Source organism: Mytilus trossulus, chromosome 4 (assembly GCF_036588685.1).
Source record: "Mytilus trossulus isolate FHL-02 chromosome 4, PNRI_Mtr1.1.1.hap1, whole genome shotgun sequence".
Lineage (NCBI taxonomy): Eukaryota > Metazoa > Mollusca > Bivalvia > Mytilida > Mytilidae > Mytilus > Mytilus trossulus.
In genome coordinates, this window is record NC_086376.1 from 27,550,331 (window position 1) to 27,575,563 (window position 25,233).

Here is a 25,233-nt window from a genome sequence, read left to right on the forward strand (position 1 = left end):
ACTTCGTACTTTATTTGGCCTTTTTAACTCTTTTGGATTCGAGCGTCACTGAAGAGTCTTTTGTAGACGAAACGCGCGTCTGGCGAATATACTAAATTTAGTCCCGATATCTATGATGATTTTATTTATCTGAATGAGGGTTTGTAACAGTGGTTTTTAAATAAGTTGGAGAATTAAGTTTGGAAGTAGTAATGAACAAAGCTCTGTGCCATAATGTGCCTTATCTTCCTACGATTTATTTTTCTTGTGTTTTTGTGTTTTAATTCGTCATTTACCTGTAAAATATGTAATGCAAAAACCATGTAAGGTTCCCCTGACTGGTAAAGAGGGATTGTCCTTTGCCATACAAATTTCAAAAATTAAAGAGCAGGGTGAAGAATAATGTACATGTGTTATCAACAAAAAGGGACTCTATTCATAACGTTGATTAAACTAAGTAAAATAAGTTTTCAACCTATATTGTGTCTGTTGTGTGGTGTGTCTGGTGTATGTTTATACAGTTTTAGCTGCTTGGACCCAATCATTGTCACATTAACATTTTTGTTTGGGTTGCCTCCCCTATTTTGTCAATTTACACAGAACTAATACCAACTGTCAAACAAGAGGGCGCTTTAGCTAGCTATAAATTCAGTTTGTAACAAGTCAGGAAGATGGCAGATTTTTGATTGGATAGTATTTAAATTAGTAATTTTTAATGACTTCACTTTTCTAGAATTTTCTGATATTTGCCTCGGAGATCACTATTTTGTTACTCCTCCTTGACTTGAGTAATTCATGGCAATACCAAGTGATCAAATTCTGAGATCTTTAATACAATAAAGGCAACAGTTGAATACCGCTGTTCGAAAAAAAGAAGAATTACAACAAAAGAACATGTATAATGAACTCGATGTCAATTGGACCTGCTTTGAATTTGCTCTTGAATTTTTACTAGATAAGATTTGTGTCCGCTATGTAGATTCCGTATATCGTCTATTTAACGGAAATCCTGTCGACTAAATGTACAGCTTTTACTATGGACCTGTTATTATTATGAGTTACAATTTATGATTCAAATCAGCGAAGACTCATTGAAACAACATCTGCTTAAAATAACACTTCTTTGGATAATACATTGACTCCCAATAATGACGACTTCAGTATGTACACTTAAGAGATTTATCTTGCCGAACCAACTTAAAATAAAGCTAATTCTAATAATGAACATTGCCCTTTCCCGTATCATAATATCTATATCTTAACGGAAAGCTCGATACCAAAATTTTTCCTATTGTTAATTATCCATTTTTATGGTGAAGTTTCCTTATCACCATCTCGTGGCGCTTATACATATTAACATTTTCGATTTGCTCGTGTAGTAACAACATATTTGATTTTAATGAAATAAATCTCTTTATTACTGAACAATTATTAATTTTTCGATATCACAAACTATTCAACACATTTACAAAATGTTATCATCGGTACAAAGGCATCATTCGTAAATATAAATCAACATGCATTCACCTTATACGTTCGGGTATTTCACATCCAATCTTTTATGTAAATATTCTTTACAAAGCACAAAAATGTCGGCATTCACCTCAAAAGCTAACCAATCTAAAACAGACTTATTCTGACTTATTTCCTTAGTTTCTTTAGTTACCAATTCTGACATCAGACAGACTTCTTTTAAACTGGCTGTTACTGTGCTTATTACTGTGTGTTTTTTTATTCTGTATTGGCTAGAGGTATAGGAGAGTTGAGATCTCACAAAACATGTCTAAAAAGTATTATTGCGCCTGTCCTAAGTCAGGAGCGCCTGTCTTAAGTCAGGCCTTTTTTAGTCTTGTAAGTTTTTTCACTTTTAGTTCATGTTCATGTTTTGGAGTTAAATATGACTTCCATTTTCACAGAACTAGTACATATTTTTATTGAGGAGCCAGATAAGGCCCACCTCCACGTGCTGGGTTTTCTTGCTGCATTAAAGACCCTTTGGCTGTTATCTGCTCTTTGGTCAGGTTGTTAACTCTTTTTCATTCCACTATTCTAATTTCAAAGCTTAATGCACTGTAAAAATTAAAGATGGCTTAGCTCAAGGTTAATTTGGTCAAATAATTTTCCATTTAAAGAGAAAAATAGTCACTATACCTGTAATTAACTAGAGGCTCTAAAGAGCCTGTGTCGCTCACCTTGGTCTATGTGAATATTAAACAATGGACACAGATGGATTCATGACAAAATTGTGTTTTTGTGATGGTGATGTGTTTGTAGATCTTACTTAACTAAACATTCTTGCTGCTTACAAATATCTCTATCTATAACAATAGTTTCTGTGGAAAATGTAAGTGAAGATCTACAAATTTTATGGAAATTGTTAAAAAATGATTATGAAGGGCAATAACTCCTTAGGGGGTCAATTGACTATTTTGGTCATGTTGACTTATTTTTAGGTCTTACTTTGCTGTACATTATTGCTGTTTACAGTTTATCTCTATCTATAATAATATTCAAGATAATAACAAAAAAGCAGCAAAATTTCCTAAAAATTACCAAATCAGAGGGAGCAACCTAATAACCGATTATCTGATTCATCTCAAAATTCCAGGGCAAATAAATGTTGACCTGATCAACAATTTTACTTTCTGTCAGATTTGCTCTAAATGCTTTGGTTTTTGAGTTATAAGCCAAAAACTGCATTTTACCCCCATGTTCTATTTTTAGCCATGTGGCCATCTTGGTTTGTTGGCCAAGTTATCGGACGCATTTTTAAACTAGATACCCCAATGATGATTATGGCAAAGTTTGTTTTAATTTGGCCAAGTAGTTTCAGAGGAGAAGATTTTTCTTAAAGATTACTAAGATTTACGAAAAATGGTTAAAAATTTACTATAAAGGGCAAAAACCCATAAAGCGGTCAACTGACCTATTTATAAATCTTACTTTGCTGAACATTATTGCTGTTTACAGTTTATCTCTATCTATAATAATGTTCTAACCAAAAACAACAAAATTACCAATTCAGGGGCAGCACCCTAACAATGGAATGTTGGATTCATCTAAACATTTCAGGGCAGATAAATCTTAACCTGATTAACAATTTTACCCTCTGTCAGACTTGCTCTAAATACTTTGGTTTTTGAGTTATAAGCCAAAACCTGCATTTTACCCCTATGTTCTATGTTTAGCCCTTTGGGCCAGTAGAGCTAAAAAGGCAAGATGATAGCATCTGTTTAAGTTTATTAACTACATTAAAACAAATAAAAACAATATTACAAGCACTTTTTTTTGGCATTGATTATAAAATACATTATTAAATATTGAAAAATGTATACATAGAAAACTATGATAAATAAGTCATGATGTGACCTTTTGCTCCTAATGATGCCAACAATAAGTAATAAGTAAATATGAAGTTGGTCAGCAATTCAAATTTATGAAAACACAGTATTTGTATGGCATAAGCAGATGAAGCTTGGAATCATACATCAAGAAGATATGACTCGAAGTTTCTGAGTGTCCAAAAACTAATGCCATGGACAGACCAACTTACTGTAAAAAAGTTAACCTTTCCTTCAGAATTTGGATACACCAAATTATGTGTACATAGTACTTGGTTCTTTGTGGTATTTTGCTGACCACAATAATTTAATAATTAAAATGGTTTTAAATTATACAATTGATTTAAGACTTCATTCAAATTTTGTTCTTTCACTTTTTTGTTGTGTTGAAATATGCAACTGAAACCATCATGTTTGATCAACAATGAAAAAAATACATGATTTAAAATTTGCCAAATTATGTAATTTTTTTAAAGTCTTAAAGTTTCTATATTTCATTGTTCTATTTTAATTCAAAAGGAAATGAAATCTTTGCAAGAAAATGCAATATGAATATAAGCACAGTTTTAAAAAATACAAATTTATTTCACAAAATTGCCAGTTTTCAAAACAACCAGAGGTTTAAATATATATAACATGATAGTCATGATGTCATGAAATGGCTAACATTTAAATCACTGCTCATGTTAGAAAATCAACTGATGTAGTTCCATATATGAAGTGAGAAACATGTAACTGATGATCTACTGCTACTATTTCAAGATACGAAGTCTACAAATTTTTGCATTTTGATATAAGAATCCTAACTCAATAAAACATTGTATAATTTAGTTATTTATAATATTTACAATATATTAAAACTTCCAAATTAACATATACTGTGGATTCATTATTATTCGTTGGATACCAATTTTCGTGGATTTCGTGGGAACAGTTGAACCACAAAATTAAATATTCAACGAATGACAAATTTTCAATAGACTTGTATGCAGACTTCGGCAAAACCACGAAATCAAATATCCACGAACATGTAAGTTTTCCTCAATCCACGAAAACTGATACCCACGAAAATAAATGAATCCACAGTAAAACAACTCATTCAATGCTAAAATGAGTTATGTAAATGTGGTCTTATCAATCATTTAGAAGTAGTAGTTAAGGTTAATATAAGCGAATTATCTCTATTTAAGTTTGATTTTTCAATGCTCAGAGCATTCTCAGTAATGTGCTATTTATTGAAAGTTCAAAAAACAATCAGAAAAAAATCAAGTAAAAACAAAGATTAATAGACTGAAACAAAAACATATTTGTTCAATTTAACCTCTATTTCTACTAAACATAAGCCTTGGGTAGAATAGCATTTTGAATTTATAGAGCTATGTGAATTTCACTAAAATCAATTAGATTAAATTTCAAGTTATTTGAATGCACACTATGAACAGTAAGATACAAATGCATATGTCAAAGCTTTTCTATCTTCAAAAATAATTAGAATATCAATGTATGAACCAAATTATTTTATGTTGTTTAAAACAACTAAACACATTTATAAATAGTTATGAAATTGAAATAAAACTAGAGGCTCAAAAGAGCCTGTGTCGCTTACCTTGGTCTATGTGAATATTCAACAAAGGACACAGATGGATTCATGACAAAATTGTGTTTTTGGTGATGGTGATGTCTTTGTAGATCTTACTTTACTGAACATTTTCGCTGTGTACAATTATCCCTATCTATAATGATTGGTTTCAGTGGAAAATGTTAGTAAAAATTTATAAATTTTATGAAAATTTTTGAAAATTTACTATAAAGAGCAATAACTCCTTAGGGGGTCAATCGATAATTTTGGTCATGTTGACTTATTTTTAAGTCTTACTTTGCGGTAAATTATTGCTGTTTACAGTTTATCTCTATCCATAATAATATTCAAGATAATAACAAAAAACCGCAAAATTTCCTTAAAATTACCCATTCAGGGGCAGCAACCTAACACAGTTGTCCACTTCATCTGAAAATTTTAGAGCCGATAGATCTTGACCTGATAAATAATATATATACCTATCAGATTTGCTCTAAATGCTTTGGTTTTTGAGTTATAAGCCAAAAACTGCATTTTACCCCTATGTTCTATTTTTAGCCATGGCCGCCATCTTGGTTGGTTTGGCGGGTCACACCACACATTTTTTAAACGAGATACCCCAATGATGATTTTGGCCAAGATTGGTTTTATTTGGCCCAGTAGTATTAGAGGAGAAGATTTTTGTAAAAGATATATAAAATTTACGAAAAATGGTTAAAAATTGACTTTATAGGGCAATAACTCCTAAAGGGGTACACTGACCATTTTGGTCATGCTGACTTATTTGTAAATCTTACTTTGCTGAACATTATTGCTGTTTACAGTTTATCTCTATCTATAATAATATTCAAGATAATAACCAAAAACAGCAAAATTTTCCTAAAATTACCAATTCAGGGGCAGCAACCCTACAACAGGTTGTCCACTTCATCTGAAAATTTCAGGGCAGATAGATCATGACCTGATAAACAATATATACCCCTATCAGATTTGCTCTAAAGGCTTTGGTTTTTGAGTTATAAGACAGAAACTGCATTTTACCCCTATGTTCTATTTTTAGCCATGGCGGCCATCTTGGTTGGTTTGGCGGGTCACACCACACATTTTTTTAAACGAGATACCCCAATGATGATTTTGGCCAAGTTTGGTTTAATTTGGCCCAGTAGTTTCAGAGGAGAAGATTTTTGTAAAAGTTAACGACGACGGACGACGACGGCGGACGACGCCAGACGCCGGACGCCAAGTGATGAGAAAAGCTCACTTGGCCCTTCGGGCCAGGTGAGCTAAAAATAAACTTCATACTGACTCTCATACTAGCTAAACAAATATCAAATATCTATACATGAATAAGCATGGAAAAAATATTTTACAATTTGATCACAGTAAAATAATTTAAAATGCTTTAAAAGTAATATAACAGTAAATTTCTATGAATACTACATATTTTTTCTCTATGGGTAGCTTGTATCCTTTCATGAATTAAATAACATGTCCCATAAACTTATCAAAATTCAACTTCAATAGCTATAAAAGTCAATGTACACAATTGAGTTACATACCATGTCCAGAAATTCAATCAAAAAACTAACCATACAAAGAAACATTATTTATTTGTTTTCTTGTTCTTTGAAGAAGAAAAACACATTTACAAATACTATCAACAACACAGTATTAAATATTTACAATTCCTTGGTCTTTTAAGCCTGTTTCTTTCAAACACATGTAAAATCTCTGTATTCCATTTTTCTTTCTTCATTTATTGCTTCCAAGTCCATAACTGACAGAAGAAATTACACACATTCTGACTTCTAAAATCTAAATTGATTGACACAATTTGGTTCATTAAACAGATAAAAAAATATAAATTTATTAAAGGTCAAGAAGATCAAGTGTTTTATTCTGAGGTAACATTTCCTTCCCATATATCATCTTTCTGTTTACGTTCTTGCTTCTTCTTATCTGTAAAATAAAAACAATATAAAGATAAATGTTATATTTGTTAAGTGGGACAATATCCCTAATGCGCCTTGAAAAGAGGAACAAAAAAGTCACAGGTAAACAAAAAATCAGTGTGTAGTGATATTTGACACATTTCTATGATAAACAAGTGACTGAGCTTAAGCATTTGTGTTAATTTAGAAAGTAGGGGAAACCAGAATAAATGTGTAAAAACTATGGAGCTATTTTAACAATGTGTTGAAAGTATTAAATTTTCAAAGAACTGATTGTGTTAAAAATGATTTTTTTAACCACGAGGAGCTGCATCACAAAATGATACTCAGGGTTGATAATTTACGGAAAAAGTAATCTCACTTCGTACCTCAAAAAATTTAACCACATATGTCAAAATGTCTCAGCTTTGAAACAAGCCAAGTTAACGATATGGACTGAGCAACAGAAGAAAACGTTACCATTACCCCCTATGAAGATAAAGGAGTAGGGGCAATAAGGCCCTTATTTGGCCCAAAAATTACTGCAAATTTAAAAGTTATCAGACATATACTTAAACTACTGAAAACTTCACTAAGGTATAAGGTACTATACTAAAAATATTTGGTTAAATTTCATGATTTTCCTTGTTTTTTCATCAAATCTTAAGTATATTTTAGATTGAAAAAGTATGTGCGCACCAAAGAAACAACTTTATATTTGGTGAGATTATGCCAATAGTTGTAATAAAGCTTCTGTTAAATTATTTTGTTGTTTCTCGGCTGCGCAAGATGTTTCCACAATGGAAATAGAGATAGAAAACTGCATAAATTCTGTATTTTTCTTCGTTTTTGTGAAATTAATACACATAATGACTTTATTGGGACGTCATCAGAAAAAAATCCTTATGTTTTTCATTTATATTTCTTGACCCTATGCATTTCTAAACATTATGTGCCAATTTGAAATAGTTATCAAACATTTTATTTTCTTGGGCCAAAACTAGGCCTTAACCCCTTCCTGTTCCCATCGGTACTCTGGTACTCTGGTACCGATGGGCTATATTTTTGGGTAACTAACTTGCGCAATGTATTGAATCTTTGACATTTGTTGACGTACAGAAGTGGTTGATGGCTCAAATCAATCCCCTATATCACAGCTGTGTGATTAGTGGTGCCTAAAACTTCTTCCGAGTACGGTTTGATATCAAATCGCCCCTAACGGACAACGTTTTCTCCTGTAAAAACCGTGTGTTTTTTTTTTATTTTAACTTAATATTTCCGTCGAGTATGGGAAAATAAACTGTTGATTTTAGGGGCAATATGACTTTTTTTATTAACTTCGCCGTGTATTTTTGAGGGAAACTATTCAAAGTATGATTAAAACTTGTACTTAAGTGAACAAAGTGATTGAAAGTGTACCAACGCAATCATTTACTTGAAATGCTCTCTCAATTTGTGGTCATTTCTTTCCAAATTAATTGAAAAAAAGACAAAAAAGACAAAAAGTCATGAATTTTTTTTTTTCGAAGTTGAAATAGATGTAACAGAACATTGTTTCTGATGTGCCTGGTTATGGAAATGTCGAAAACACTTTTGTTCAAATAAAGAAACCGGTAAACGTCTAGAAAAAAATGGCAGACTAAAGTATGATATCATCCTATATTTGCTCAAAATAATGGGTTTTACAACAATTCTATGTTATATCGAGACTTAATTTCTAAACGAAAACAGTAAACAGGCTGATTATTTGATTACTTTCACTTCGTTGCTTTATGAAAGAGTTAAGTATTAAAATTTCGATGTATTAAACTGGAACTCCCGTGGTCCAGTGGGAAGCTGCACTAGCCCATAGCAGGAAGATTGCATGTTCGAACCTCAAAGCCGGAGGTGAAAAATAATTTCCTATATTAAATGAAACTTAACTTAACTTTACTTTCAATTTCAAAAAGAGGGTCATGAATACATACAAAAGTCAACTTAAAAACAATGTTTGTATGTTTTTAAAAAATGTGTGTCCTAATTGCACCCCCCCCCCCTTAAACTAAAACCTCATAGGCCCAAAACACCAAAGTAATTATTGGTAATTCATTGAATCTTTACTTTCAAAGTCAAAATTCCATGTGCTGCTTGGAAAAACATAATTTAAGCTAAGATTTGTGTCAAGTATAAGATTTTGACGAAAAAACGTCTGAAAACCGTTATTTTGCATGTTGCGGGCATCCACGTTTGGGGGCATATAGCACGTATTTCCTCCAACTATACCATAATAATAACTTTCCTGTGTCTATCAGACTTAGGAAATTGCTTTGACACTTAAACTTTATACTATTAGCCCTTATAAAAGTCTCCACACGACCTTTTTCGGAAGACTTTTGTATTTTTTTACTTTTTTTTCGCAAGTCACATGACTTTTGGACAGATAACACGTGACTTCAAAAGACAAAATTTCTGATATATTATATTTTTTGAAATATTTTATCATTTATCTCTCAAATGGACCTAAAACGACCTTTATGTAAGCCTCAGTGCGAATGCTATATGCGATTGAACTTTGATAGTGTCTTTCCATAAGTTTACGTCCAATTTGGCGGAACGTGAAAGGGTTAATGTCCCTACTCCTTTCAGAGATCCTTGTTATGTATTTCCTGAGAAAGAGGGGAGGAAAAATATTTATTGAATGAACCAAAGGATGGACAAATGGATGGATGAATGGATGGACTGACAGACAGACAGATGTAAAACAGTATACCCCTACTTTTTTAAAGCTTGGGTTTAAAAAAGAATATGTAACACATCAACAAATGACAAAACTGAAGAAACAATCAGTTAACATCTAATGGATTTATTGAAAAAACATCATACATTTGTGCAATGCCATAATATAAGTAAACAGTTTATACAACGTAAAAAAGATGCCATCAATGACGTAGAAGAAGAACCAATGTGTTGGCTACTACAGTTTGATTCACATTTGTAATAACAGCAGAAATAATTCAATCAATCTTTTTGTATAAGTGTGTAAAGACTAAATGTCAATGTATTGTTTGGGCATTCTTATATACTGTGGATTCATTAATATTATTCATTGGATACTAATTTTCATGGGTTTCATGGGTACAGGTGAACCACAAATTCAAATGTTCAACTAAAAACATGATTTCAATCTAGGCTTTGTTTACAGAGATTGGCAAAAACATGAAATAAACAAGTGAAACTGCGAGCTACTGCTCACTGATGATACCCCCGTCGCAAGTGGATAATATTAATAGTGTAAAAATATGCAAGTGTTCGGTAAACAGGAAGTTGTCGAGTGATGAATCTGAAAACGCATCACACGGTATAGCTGACTTATATAAATCCTGAAACCAAATTTCCGAAATCCTTGTAATGTAGTTCCTGAGAAAAATGTGATGAAAATTTTTAACTTGGCTATCATGTGTAAAATCATACAAGTGTTCGGTAAACAGGAAGTTGTAGAGTGATGAATCGGAAAACGCATCTCACGGTATAGCTGGCTTACATAAATCCTGAAACCAAATTTCAGAAATCCTTGTATTGTAGTTCCTGAGAAAAATGTGACGAAAATTTTCAACTTGGCTATCATGTGTAAAATCATACAAGTGTTCGGTAAACAGAAAGTTGTCAAGTGATGAATCTGAAAACGCATCACACGGTAAGGCTGACATATATAAATGTTGATACCAAATTACAGAAAGGGTGGATGTGTAGTTCCTGAGAAAAATGTGATGAAAGTTTCATGGGACGGACTGACGGACTGACAGACAGAGGTATAACAGTATACCCCCCCTTTTTTAAAGCGGGGGTATTTTTAAAGCGGGGGTATAAATATCCACGAATATGCAAGTTTACAGCGATCCACGAAAAATTGATAACCATGAAAATAAATGAATCCACAGTAGCCTCTCACAATTTATCAGGTTTTATTTCATACCTTTAGCTTGCTTTAATTTTCTTTTCTCCTCTGTCTCCTTTTCTCTCTGTTCTTTAGAGACTTTAGTCTTTAAACCTAGTGCTCCAGTTAACATTCTCCTAGCTACGACAGCTGTTGTCTCTGGTCTCTCCTTGTACGGTTGTAAAAACTCTGTAAAAGACGTGTTTTAATGAAGGACAAACACAAGCATTACCAACATTTACAGATGGAAATATCTTTATGATACAACTAAAGTTTTTATTGATAATTTCTGCTATATATTATTATTTCCCTAGTTAATAAACCAAGACAAGTTCATGGTATGTGTATTATATTTAATAGCATTGCAGCAAATAGGATATTCCCAATTAATTTAATTGAAATGCCGAAGAATTTTCTTTCTCACAAATATGCAGATAACACATCATTTCTGTTCATAATTGTCGACCTCAGATACTAAATATCAAGATTTTCACAAAATATGGTTTCATGCAGAACAGCTCCCTTAGCTTTTATTTCAGATGTTTTGTACTTGGTGAGATGTCATGCATTACATACCAACAGCTCTCTTAGCTTTTATTCTAGATTATTTGTATTTATTAAGATGTGATGCAATACATACCAACAGCTTTCTTAGCTTTTACTTTAGATTCTCTAGAGGCTAGAGATAATGGTCCCACTTTTAGTAAAGGATGTGTAAACTGTAATGCTTCATTTGCTGTAAAATCAGAAAACAATTTATAACAAACCTTTTTCTTTCCTTCAGCTTAAGCTATATTTGCATACTTTTGAATTGTTTAAGAAGTGATCTTTGTCTACATATGTATATTTCACAAAAGTTCATAATAATACCTGATCATTTAAACATTATTTTCACAAAAATATATGGACCAAAAATGTTAAGACAGATCGTCTCCCTTAGGTCTTGTTTAAACAAAATTTTGACCTCTAGATGTCTATCAACCTTAAGTTGGTGTCCAATTGAAATAAGCTGGAGATCTCTTTTAAGGTATATTCTTATGTTTGGTCATGAAAAGAAATAAAACCGGTTATTATCTCAAGTTGGTTAAATATAAAATGGATCAGCAAAATACCTGCCAACTGTCACTATTGGGGGGGGGGGGGGGGGGGGTCCCCATGGAGGCTCCCAAATTGAAATTTTGAAAAGCAATTTTGTCCACAATTTTAAACAAAACAATTGACAACTTTTCAGTTAAAATAGTGTTAGTTTACCTGCTATAACACTTGAAAACACTCCTAATGCATGTGTATCATCTACCCATTTAATATCAAATCCTTTTGATCTGTAAATATAAAACAGACAGATGAATTAACTACTTTTCATGAATAGATAAACTAATTCCATTTATACATTTCCAGCTATGAAAGTAATTTGAAACTAATATATACAAATTAAGTTATTTCACCAGAATTAAGCCAACATTTAATCTATTATATCATTTTTTTAAAATATCAAACAAACTAGAATAATGAAAATATATAGTTTCTAGTTTTTAAACTGTCTTTACAGTAGTAAAAATATTTTAACAAGATCAAATTTTATTCTCTTAAAATATTTTGTTTCCTCAAGACACAGAAGCTTTATTCTTTTTTGAAGAATACTTACTTAAACATGCTAAATGCTGAGAGGAGATCTTCTGTTTTCATTTCAGATGAGAAGTCAAATATTTCTATCACATGATTCATACCTGAAATGTAACCATAGATACAAATTTACATGTACTAAGATGGAGGTCAACAAACAATTGATAATTTGTAAAAAAAAAAAAAAAAAAAGACCATTAACCCTTATTGAAAGACCTATTTTAAAATCATTTAATGACAAATTAACTATATCAATTCAATGCTTTTGAATAATTTTATTTGAGAAAAGTCTTCAGAAAACTAATTACCCTCTATAATCATTTTTAAATATCAGACCTAAATTGTGACAAGAAATATGAAAATAAGGGGTTCAACAAAGGGAGATAATATCTCCAATTTCTAAAGTGAACTGATTAAGTGTGTACTATGTATATAAAGCTAAAGTCTGCCTGTTTTTAAAGTAAGACTTCTTTGTTAATTAATATACAGACACTGGGTAAACAGGTTTTTCAGTCATAATATTGTTACCCATCCAATGGTTAGTCTGCCTAGTAAAAAATATTGCTTCTCTTTCAAAGACAAAGACAATTCTAATGTATGGTAAACAAACTAATGACCTTGGTGCTCTTTCACAGAATAAGACAATCCAGCTAATTCACTTAGTTTTGCTCATTTTTTTTATATTAAAAATATCAAAATATATATATTGTAATATTACAAGTTTCTCCTTTTTGACAATTCAAAACTATTTCAATAGTATAAAAGACTAATATAAACATTGTGTTTACCTTCATAATCTAGTTCTGGTTCCTTTGGCTGGTAATTGAGGTAGTTTATGACAGGCTTCTTTACTTTCACTTTACCAACATTACCACTTAACTGAAAATAACCAATAGGTCTATTGAAATACAGTACGATTTTGGCGAAAGCCATCCCAAACTCCAAACACCAAGTTTTTTCCTGGTGTGACACCAGGAAACTCTGACATTACTCCCTTAATTCTCTGGGAAATTTGAGAGTATTCCCTCCGACTTCCGCGTTAATCCGCTACCTTTTGTTTATTGTATTAGCGACATCTTTTATCTTCAGATTGCAAATTGATTACTAGGTGTTTAAAATTGGTTGTTCCAGGATCAAGGAGTTAGTTTAGAAATCATATAATTATTATGTTTGGTGGACATTTCTTTGGGACACAATTTCATTTTTTTTTGTTCAATATATTTTTGTTTGTTATTAAACACAATAGGTTCAACAATAGGAGCAGATATGCCTACCCTTTCAGAATAAAACTGTTTTGACAGATTTTTGTTGCTGAATCTTACTTGATTTTTGGTTTTGCATTTTATTACTGTAATCGTTTTATTTAAAAAAAAAAAAAAAAATTATATGTCATTTTCAATTTATGATTTTTGATTGCCCCTATACAAAATGTTTCCCTAAAATAATTTCATATTTCTTTTCTTCATATGACATCACATCTTTTTCACTGTTTATTCTTTCCTTATAAGCAAATGTGATTTTTTTTTATCATAATCCATTCTATAAGAATATGTATTATGGATATGTTCTAAAACCTCTGCGTATGAACTTCAAATATGAGCATTGTGAGGAAAATACCTACCTCTTCTAAAGTGTTAGGATCAAGACAATCCCCATCATCATCAAACATTGTGAGGAAGATACCTACCTCTTCTAAAGTGTTAGGATCAAGACTATCCCCATCATCATACCTACCTCTTCTAAAGTGTTAGGATCAAGACTATCCCCATCATCATACCTACGTCTTCTAAAGTGTTAGGATCAAGACTATCCCCATCATCATCAAACATTGTGAGGAAGATACCTACCTCTTCTAAAGTGTTAGGATCAAGACTATCCCCATCATCATCAAACATTGTGAAGAAGATACCTACCTCTTCTAAAGTGTTAGGATCAAGACTATCCCCATCATCATCAAACATAGTGAGGAAGATACCTACCTCTTCTAAAGTGTTAGGATCAAGACTATCCCCATCATCATCAAACATAGTGAGGAAGATACCTACCCCTTCTAAAGTGTTAGGATCAAGACTATCCCCATCATCATCAAACATTGTGAGGAAGATACCTTCCTCTTCTAAAGTGTTAGGATCAAGACTATCCCCATCATCATCAAACATAGTGAGGAAGATACCTACCTCTTCTAAAGTGTTAGGATCAAGACTATCCCCATCATCATCAAACATAGTGAGGAAGATACCTACCCCTTCTAAAGTGTTAGGATCAAGACTATCCCCATCATCATCAAACCTTGTGAGGAAGATACCTACCTCTTCTAAAGTGTTAGGATCAAGACTATCCCCATCATCATCAAACATTGTGAGGAAGATACCTACCTCTTCTAAAGTGTTAGGATCAAGACTATCCCCATCATCATCAAACATAGTGAGGAAGATACCTACCTCTTCTAAAGTGTTAGGATCAAGACTATCCCCATCATCATCAAACATAGTGAGGAAGATACCTACCCCTTCTAAAGTGTTAGGATCAAGACTATCCCCATCATCATCAAACATAGTGAGGAAGATACCTACCTCTTCTAAAGTGTTAGGATCAAGACTATCCCCATCATCATACCTACGTCTTCTAAAGAGTTAGGATCAAGACTATCCCCATCATCATCAAACATTGTGAGGAAGATACCTACCTCTTCTAAAGTGTTAGGATCAAGACTATACCCATCATCATACCTACCCCTTCTAAAGTGTTAGGATCAAGACTATCCCCATCATCATACCTACCTCTTCTAAAGTGTTAGGATCAAGGCTATCCCCATCATCATCAAACATTGTGAAGAAGATACCTACCTCTTCTAAAGTGTTAGGATCAAGACTATCCCCATCATCATCAAACATAGTGAGGAAGATACCTACCTCTTCTGAAGTGTTAGGATCAAGACTATCCCCATCATCATCAAACATTGTGAGGAAGATACCTACCTCTTCTAAAGTGTTAGGATCAAGACTATCCCCATCATCATCAAACATTGTGAGGAAGATACCTACCTCTTCTAAAGTGTTAGGATCAAGACTATCCCCATCATCATCAAACATTGTGAGGAAGATACCTACGTCTTCTAAAGTGTTAGGATCAAGGCTATCCCCATCATCATCAAACCTTGTGAGGAAGATACCTACCTCTTCTAAAGTGTTAGGATCAAGACTATCCCCATCATCATACCTACGTCTTCGAAAGTGTTAGGATCAAGACTATCCCCATCATCATCAAACATTGTGAAGAAGATACCTACCTCTTCTAAAGTGTTAGGATCAAGACTATCCCCATCATCATACCTACGTCTTCTAAAGTGTTAGGATCAAGACTATCCCCATCATCATCAAACATTGTGAAGAAGATACCTACCTCTTCTAAAGTGTTAGGATCAAGACTATCCCCATCATCATCAAACCTTGTGAGGAAGATACCTACCTCTTCTAAAGTGTTAGGATCAAGACTATCCCCATCATCATACCTACGTCTTCTAAAGTGTTAGGATCAAGACTATCCCCATCATCATCAAACATTGTGAGGAAGATACCTACCTCTTCTAAAGTGTTAGGATCAAGACTATCCCCATCATCATCAAACCTTGTGAGGAAGATACCTACCCCTTCTAAAGTGTTAGGATCAAGACTATCCCCATCATCATCAAACATTGTGAGGAAGATACCTACCTCTTCTAAAGTGTTAGGATCAAGACTATCCCCATCATCATACCTACGTCTTCTAAAGTGTTAGGATCAAGGCTATCCCCATCATCATCAAACATTGTGAGGAAGATACCTACCTCTTCTAAAGTGTTAGGATCAAGACTATCCCCATCATCATACCTACGTCTTCTAAAGTGTTAGGATCAAGACTATCCCCATCATCATCAAACATTGTGAGGAAGATACCTACCTCTTCTAAAGTGTTAGGATCAAGACTATCCCCATCATCATCAAACATTGTGAAGAAGATACCTACCTCTTCTAAAGTGTTAGGATCAAGACTATCCCCATCATCATCAAACATTGTGAAGAAGATACCTACCTCTTCTAAAGTGTTAGGATCAAGACTATCCCCATCATCATCAAACCTTGTGAGGAAGATACCTACCTCTTCTAAAGTGTTAGGATCAAGACTATCCCCATCATCATCAAACATTGTGAAGAAGATACCTACCTCTTCTAAAGTGTTAGGATCAAGACTATCCCCATCATCATCAAACCTTGTGAGGAAGATACCTACCTCTTCTAAAGTGTTAGGATCAAGACTATCCCCATCATCATCAAACATTGTGAAGAAGATACCTACCTCTTCTAAAGTGTTAGGATCAAGACTATCCCCATCATCATCAAACCTTGTGAAGAAGATACCTACCTCTTCTAAAGTGTTAGGATCAAGACTATCCCCATCATCATCAAACATTGTGAAGAAGATACCTACCTCTTCTAAAGTGTTAGGATCAAGACTATCCCCATCATCATACCTACCTCTTCTAAAGTGTTAGGATCAAGACTATCCCCATCATCATACCTACCTCTTCTAAAGTGTTAGGATCAAGACTATCCCCATCATCATCAAACATTGTATCCCATGATGCATCTTCATCAGACTGAACAGGCTTTTTCTCTGCTACAGCTGATTCTAAAAAGACAGATTTAACCATAACAAAAGGTAAATTCTATCAATTTATCATAATGTGTAAAATGTCTGTGGACTATGGCCTGTTTGTATAAATCATTGAAATTCTATAGTTATCTCTATAATACTTTTAAGCCTTATGAGGGTTTCCTTTTCTTAATTTTATTCATTGAATTTATGAAATAATTTCCTATCAACCAATCATTCAAACTCTTACATTAATTTTCTTTATAAACATCCCAAACTTCATACCTATTTATTATCTTATATAAATGATTGTAACAAACAACCGCCTCTTTCAAATCTGAAATTTATACTGCAAGTGTTACCTACTTCCGTTTTGTATATTGAGCAGAAGAAAAACAGAAAAAAAAGTATGGGTGAATCATGCAGTGTCACAAGCATTCACTATATAGCTTAAACAAATTACAAGCAAGAGAAATTTGAATTTAATGTTGTAATTAAAGACCTATTTCTTGTTGATCTATTTCCACTGACTCCGCAGGACTGTCTAGTTTCTTTTTCAATTTATTCTTTCCTTTTCCAGTTTTCTTTTTTCCTGACTTCTTCCTATAATCATCCTTTTCTTCACTTTCTGCCCTTTCTCTTTCTGCAGTTGATTCATTTGTCTCGTCTGTGTACAAATCCCAACCAAATGCTGCTAGTTTATCATTACGGACGATGACTTTGGAAGAATTCTTAACCTTTTTTTCATCTTTTTCAGGTTTTTCTGAGGTCTTACTTTCAACATTTGTTGTCTTTTTTGCTTTAGGTGCTGAACATGTTGATTCTTCATGTGAACCTGAATCCGAATCTTCATTGTCCCAAGAATCAGGCACTTCAGACTTTGAATGATTACTTTGACCATCGGAAACAGATTGCAAACTTTTTTCGTCCTTTTCACTTCCCAGCTGGTCTGATGAATCTTTCTTTGAACAGGCATCCAGTACTGTTTTATCATGTGACCTTGTTACTTCACCCGATTGGACAGATTGTGTACTAGCACCTGAATCATGGGATATTGAAATACACTCCTCTGTTCTGTTAATTTCTGAAGATATTACAGTGTCATTTGATATCAAATTGTCACTTTGTTCATGTTGTTCTGGTGCACCATCATTGGAGATTGTGATATCATCAGAAATGTCACTATTTACAATGTTCCCTGAATTGTCATGATTGTTGGAATGTTCATTATTTTCTATAGAATCTTGTATATTTGTCTGATTGTTAGTATTTGATTGATTTCCACCTAATGTTTGTTCCCTTAATAAATCTGAAGACTCAGTATCTAATTTGTCATGAACTTTAGCACTAACATTTTCCGTATCATGTTCTGATTTAACTATATTCTGACATATATGTACATCATCATTTGTTTCTGGTCGAAGAGATATATCAGGGTTCAAATGTTCAGAAGTTTTACATACACTTAATTTTGTGTCCTCAATTTTGAATGACGAGACATCTTGAACTAGTTCCTCTTCATTCTTGCAACATGTATCCATTTCAGTGTCTATATTATGTGTATCAGCATTGTCAGCATCCCATTGATCCCCATCAGAGCCTCTCTCTGAACTCTCACTCAATGATTGGCCTTTCTCTTGCTCCCTCCTCCTCCCTGGAGGCATGTAAACCTGAGCTGTTCTACTTTTTCTTGGTTTAGTTTGTACAGGCTTTATATCTGAACTAGTCAGGTTTTTCTCAATATCATCAGTCTTATCATGTGATTCTGTAGTACCACCATGTGGCTTTTTGAGCTCAGATATTGTTAATTGGTCACATTCAGAAGAATTGCTCTGAAGACTTTGACTCTCTTCTGATTGAGAATTGCCACAACTACTTTCTTGAGATCTCCGTCCCCTTGGAACATAAAGTTGAACTTCTGGCTTTTTCCCCCTACCTTTGGACCTGCAAAAATAACATTGCATTTTTCATTTTTGATTTGATTTATAGTATAGTGTTATCAAAGAGATATGTCTCATCTTTTTTTGTAATTTTGATTACACAAATGTTGAAATTACAATAGGAATTATTTTACATGTAATTATGCAAATATAAAAGTCGATGAAAATCTCCATGGAAATAAGATATGCCAATGCCAATACAACTGCATACCAAATACCATTGACTTATCATGTTATTCCTTTCAAACAAACCTAAACACCAACATTAACTTGTAAACTATGAGAAATTCGGTCAATGAACCATGATAAGAGGGTGTGGCTATATAATCTTGATAAAAACGATACTTGCAAATGCCAATAAATTAAAATACCAAATATAATTGACCTAACATAAGCATGTCATCTGATCTAATCACAAACTAAAACATGTAGACTAAGCAAAATTTTTGTGAAGTCAATAGACCAAGAATGAGGGGCAAATATTCGCCATGGAACTGAAGTGTTTTGCTTATACAACTGAATACCAATTTAAAACATTGGCCTACTACTTGTGGTTCACTGTAAACTGAACATATCACAAACTTATACATGTAAACTGATTAAAAGTTGCAAAGTCAATACACCATGATTGAGGGGGCTTGGCCAAATAATCTCCATGTAAATGAGGTGTGCCAATCAAATGCCTATATAACTGCATACCAAATATCATTGATTTACCACTTGTGGTTCACCATAAACTAGACTTAATCACAAACTAACACATTGTCTGAAGCCAGGGCTGACCACTATCCTGCCGGATACAGCATACCTATCCTATACCTCGCTTTTTGACTCTGTCAAGGAGAGACAATAAAACGAATGTAATTCTAAATACCGATAGATTCTTACCTGCTAGACCAGTTCAACAATAGTACAGAAAAAGCATCATATTTATTACCTCTATATACTGAGCTATTGTGCAATTCAATGTTATAACCCAGAGAATTGAACTAATACATTTTACTAAATAAAAGTATAATTTAAAGGGGTGTTTACATTGACTATCCATGAGAGTCTCATTGTCAGGTATAAATATTTTCTAAATATCTTAAATGTTATCATTAATCATGTGTTTATTACCTTTGAGGTTCTGGTTTGCTGTTATGATGTTCAGAATCTGGTATCCCTGACTGTCTTACACCTACTGGTGATATTCCTGGACTATCTCCATCCTTTACTCTTCCCCTGGCCCTACCCCTACCCACTGAGGGTTTGGGGTTAGACATACAGATACCTAAGTTTGATGATTTACTGAAAAATAGTAATATAATTATTATCTTGATGTGCTACTGTCAAAATGTTTTTTTTTATTTCATGTTGTATTTTTCATTTAAAAATATCTGTTATTAGGCAGTTAAAATTTTACAGTAGTCAATTGTTATTCTTGACACTGATACAACTTTTTTCATTTCGATAAGTTTGTGACCTTGACGTTCTCCTCAGACATTTAACAAAATTCATGAAACATCTTCTGATTATGGCAACAATAGCATCAAGCATCAATAATATTCTTCATAGAATTCAAACATTCTAAATAAGGCACTGATTTATTCTATTTCATTTTACCATATCTTGAGTCTGAGCAGGAGTGTTAAATTTATAATATAAAACTTACAAGATGTGTGGTATAATTGCCAATGAGACAACTATCTGCCAGTGACTAAATAACATAGAAGTTAAAACATCTATAGATCTCCAATGTCCATTTTGATTGTAAGCCTTGTTCAAATACTGATGATGTAAATTTTATTGTGACATAAACAGGTGTAATTTGCAACCAGATGTTGAGCAAGTAACAATCAACCAATCAAGCATCAAGCTGCATTCAAGTATGTGTACTTAGTTGCACTAAATATAAATAGTGCTTTTAAAAAATTTAAGAATAAATACAGTTTTTATTACTTCTACATGGTCTTCATGTAATAAAAATGACAAAGTATTCTTTACCCGATAAAATCTTTCTGGTCACAAATAACAAGTCTCCTGCGTATTCCTTGTCCAATGGAAAAACTTTTCAATTCTTTATATTCCTCTGTGCATTTATGGGCTAGAAATCTGTGGAAACTGTTAAATGGTGGAAAGATCAACACACTGAAAACAAAAGAATACTTGATTAGTTACATTCTACCCATAGATCAATGGGGAAATTAAATTTCTCTTTAATTAGAACTTTCCTTGTACTGTTGCACTATTTTATTTTTAATTTTTTTTATAAATAGAAATTTTTATTTTGAAAGGGCTATACATGTACTTTGGATTAATATTTTCATGGATTGAGGAAAACTTGCTTTTTTCTTGGATATTTGACAACGTCTGCATTGAGGGCCTGTTGGTGACCTTTTGCTGTTGTTTTTATCTGTGGTCGGGTTGTTGTCTCTTTGATACATTCCCCATTTCCATTCTCATTTTTATACAAGAAAATACTAGAGAATTTGTAAAATATGTTTAAAACCTGATTTGCCTGTACCCACATATAGCCATGAAACAACTTTCAACTTAAACTAATTGGTGAAATAAAAGAAGTATTCAGATTGCAAATTTAAATTGTTTATATCTTACCTTTTTTTTGTACCACTTTGTATATATTTCTTTAAATCTGTGTAAATATTTTCTATAAATATTTCCTCCAACGGACTTAAATATCTACTTTCAAAGTAGGAAGCCAGATCTACTCAATTAAATTTGTATACTTGAAGTCACCTTTCCATGATCACTGCAATAAACAAACATTTAAAAAAACATATATAAAACAATAAATTTTGCATGTACATGTTTTTACAATATCCTAAATATCAAATACATGAAGAAGAGAGTACAAAATGTAAATATACTGAACAAGGAGGCTAAAAAATTTACTCCTTCATACTGTACATAGCATAATTAGAATTCATCTATGAGGCTAAACATTTACTCATTCATACTGTAGCATAATTGGAATTCATCTATGAGGCTAAACATTTACTCATTCATACTGTAGCATAATTAGAATTCATCAGTGAGGCTAAACATTTACTCATTCATACTGTAGCATAATTAGAATTCATCAGTGAGGCTAAACATTTACTCATTCATACTGTAGCACAATAAGAATTCATCTATAAGGCTAAAAATTTACCTCTTCATACTGTAGCATAATTACAATTCATCTATTGTAAATTTTGGGTTTTTTTTGTATTCATTTATCATTGCCAATGTAGATTGAGGGACAAACATTCAAAATTAAAGTTGTATAAAACAAGTGTCTTGAATTTAAATGTATGAAATATTGAACCAATCCTGCTTATATAACTAAGTATATTAACTAAGTCTTGCATGCTCTATCTAAAATTTATAACATATCCACAATTACTATTTCATTCAGTGGTTGTTGTTCTGCTAATGTTACTCCATGTACAAATGGCACATTATATAGCAGAACTGAAATTATAGGATTAACTCCATCTAGGACTCATATTAATGATATATGAATTTATCCCAGTTGTTATGGCAGCTTCTTTTCATTCTTTTTGAACATGTTGAAAACTTCCTGTATAATAAACAGCAAAATGTCTGAAGTATGTAGGTAAAGGTAATAGATTTGGCCAGATTGCTAGCTATAGCTAACTGAACAATGAAATCAGTATTAGCCAATTGCAAGGTACAATGTACCACCTTCTTTTGGGCGGAAACAATACATGTAGTTAGACACAGAACCAATCAGAAGAAGGAGCAAAATATAAATATTGTGAAACCAGTTTTACAAGCGAGTTAAAAATATGTTTTCAGGTTAAAAGTGTGTTTGATTTTTCAATTTCAGGTGAGCAGGGAAATCCATGGATTTTTTTAATAATTTGTCCAAATGTAGTTTTTTTTATCGTTGGTTTTCCTGTTTGAATGGTTTTACACTAACAATTTTGGGGCCCTTTATAGCATGTTGTTCGGTGTGAGCCAAGGCTCAGTGTTGAAGGCCGTACATTGACCTATAATGGTTTACTTTTTTATAAATTGTTATTTGGATGGAGAGTTGTCTCATTGGCACTCACACCACATCTTCCTATATCTATTTATCCTTCTTTTTTAAAACTAATAACAAACAGTAAGGATCACCAGATTTGTTTTTCACGCTACAGGTTAGGTAGCACTCCACAGTTAGAAAATAAAATTAAAAATGAGCCCCAAAATGTTTTATCATCTCCTATTCCTGGATTTCTAATACATTAACCTAACTGTTTGTGTTGTACATGTGCATATGTATGTAATCAGTATCTTCCATAGATTTGATTTTCAAAAGTTAATAGGGTGAAAATAAATTCCTTTTATCTGTATCCATGGCAACATTCTGCATTTATTTCCAATAAAATATGGCAAAAAGGGGGGTGAACATGTCTCAATTCCCCCCAAAATTTGGATCAAACTAGAATTTCAATGCCTTTGAGTGATACCTTTTTAGAAACTGTTTTCCTAAATCTTCCTAATGATCAAATAAAAAATGGGTGTCTTTCGCCTCATTTTTTCGTAAAATCCAATCACAAAGTTCGTGCGATAAAAAGTTGGAAAAAAACATTGCAATAATTGCCGGACCAATGTATGGTAGGGACATGCAAATACGGACTGTCATACAGAAAACAGCCTATATTACATACATTACATAACCTTGATAATCATATAAACCCAATACAAAGGCTATTTTAATACTCAGCTATCCAAAAATGATTTTTATTGCACACTAGCTCTCATATTTGAAAAATCCACAGGGGCCAAAATGCGAAACTACACACCTAACTGTGGAGTGCTACCTTATGCAAAATTGTCAGATTTTGTATCGATTATGCATGGAAAATCCAATTTTATGTGATAAAAAAAAACTACACCATAGAATTTTAAGATAAAATGTGAGGATTATCTCTTATAACATGCTTATAGATTATGTTTGATTTTGCTATGTAATGTTATGGGGAGTACTACAGAAGATGTAAAAATAAAATTAATCTGGTCAAATTTTTGAGATGTTCCTCTTACCATGCTTTTGAAAAAAATGTATTGTAATGTTTTTATTAAAACCTCATTGACAAATCAAGCACACCTTCAAATGCTTGACACCATATTTCAAATTTAGATTGAAAAAACGTTTCTAACCTGGTTTCACAATGTGTGTACATGTGCACTGTCCTTACTTTTGAATGGTTCTCTTCTTAAATATAATAATTTTATGCTGCCTAAATGAGGGTTATACCTTAACTAATAATCATTCAAATGATGGTTCACTATAGCCAGTATTAAAGCAAGCAAGCAAGCTCACCTGGCAAAGATATTACTTTTACTAAGTTGGGAACAACCTACCAAATGGGGAATGATTCCCCATAGTGAAAAGACACATTTTTATTTTAAGAAATTCCAAATAATTACACAAATAAGGGATTGTTACTCATTTAGAGGGTTATCCTCAACCTGTTTACCAACACACTCAAATCAATTTGCTGTTTGAATGCAAGTCTCAGTCACACTTTATGATTCTTACGACTTTCATTGATAGGACTATTCCTGATTAGAACTCATCAAGATCCTGTGATTTGTGGTTAGAAATCTATAATAAACATTGTTTGATAATCATGACAACAATAAGATATGGTCTCGGATATGGTTTAGCATAAGCACCCTGGCTATCCCATTCTCAATCTTGAATACACCTTATCACAATTTGTCCTCCGTACCATGATTACTGGACATTAAAAAAAATCGATGTCATAAAAGAAAACATCTGACGCCACAAGTCAAAATTATTGTTGTATGACTTCAAAAGTTCAAGCCGGACAGATTCTCTGGTCAAGCGTAACAGATTTCAGAATAGCAATAACTTAGCCTTAAGGCTGTTAGGTGTAATTTGTGATGATTTGTACCTTTTCGCAACATAAAAAGACCCAACATGTCATGATTGTGCTGATAATGAAGGTTGCAATATTAGTTACAAGAATATTTGTTTTCACTGTGCAGTCATATTTAATAATTTGCTTCTACAAGTTCCTAGGCATGCATTTTGGTTTTTTTTATATTCAACTATTCAAATCCTTGGTTTGGATATATGTTTCATCATTTAATGCTAATAAGGTTGCAATGTCAATGGTTTATCTTCCCCTTTTAAAGATCTGTGTAATACTTCACCTCATATAAACATGAAATATTTCAAAAAAGCTGCCAAACACCTAAAGTACAAACAATAAACTGGAAGTTCTGCTGTCTCCGTCAACGTTTTGTTTTTAGTTTCTTACTGACCTTTGTT

The 25,233-nt window shown here is 32.8% G+C and overlaps 1 protein-coding gene across 1 annotated transcript; it reads right to left on the bottom strand.

Moving 5' to 3' along the window:
* Positions 1-3,569: 3,569 nt before the first annotated feature.
* On the bottom strand, positions 3,570-25,233 carry LOC134715001 (coiled-coil domain-containing protein R3HCC1L-like). The gene is made up of 12 exons (XM_063576815.1): positions 25,116-25,233; positions 21,537-21,690; positions 20,925-21,068; positions 20,058-20,228; positions 17,501-18,942; positions 16,928-17,034; positions 13,155-13,245; positions 12,389-12,470; positions 11,995-12,065; positions 11,384-11,479; positions 10,783-10,932; positions 3,570-6,858 (listed from the first exon to the last, which is right to left on the bottom strand). The coding sequence occupies exons 4-12, from the start codon at positions 20,201-20,203 to the stop codon at positions 6,794-6,796; spliced, it is 2,250 nt and encodes a 749-aa protein (XP_063432885.1). The 5' UTR covers positions 20,204-20,228; positions 20,925-21,068; positions 21,537-21,690; positions 25,116-25,233; the 3' UTR covers positions 3,570-6,793.

Coding starts and splice junctions, on each gene's coding strand:
- LOC134715001 (XM_063576815.1), bottom strand. CDS start 20,203: ATGTCTAACCCCAAACCCTCAGTGGGTAGGGGTAGGGCCAGGGGAAGA. Junction 18,943..20,057: donor AGCAAACCAGAACCTCAAAG/GTAATAAACACA, acceptor TTATTTTTGCAG/GTCCAAAGGTAGGGGGAAAA. Junction 11,480..11,994: donor GTTTTCAAGTGTTATAGCAG/GTAAACTAACAC, acceptor CTGATTTTACAG/CAAATGAAGCATTACAGTTT.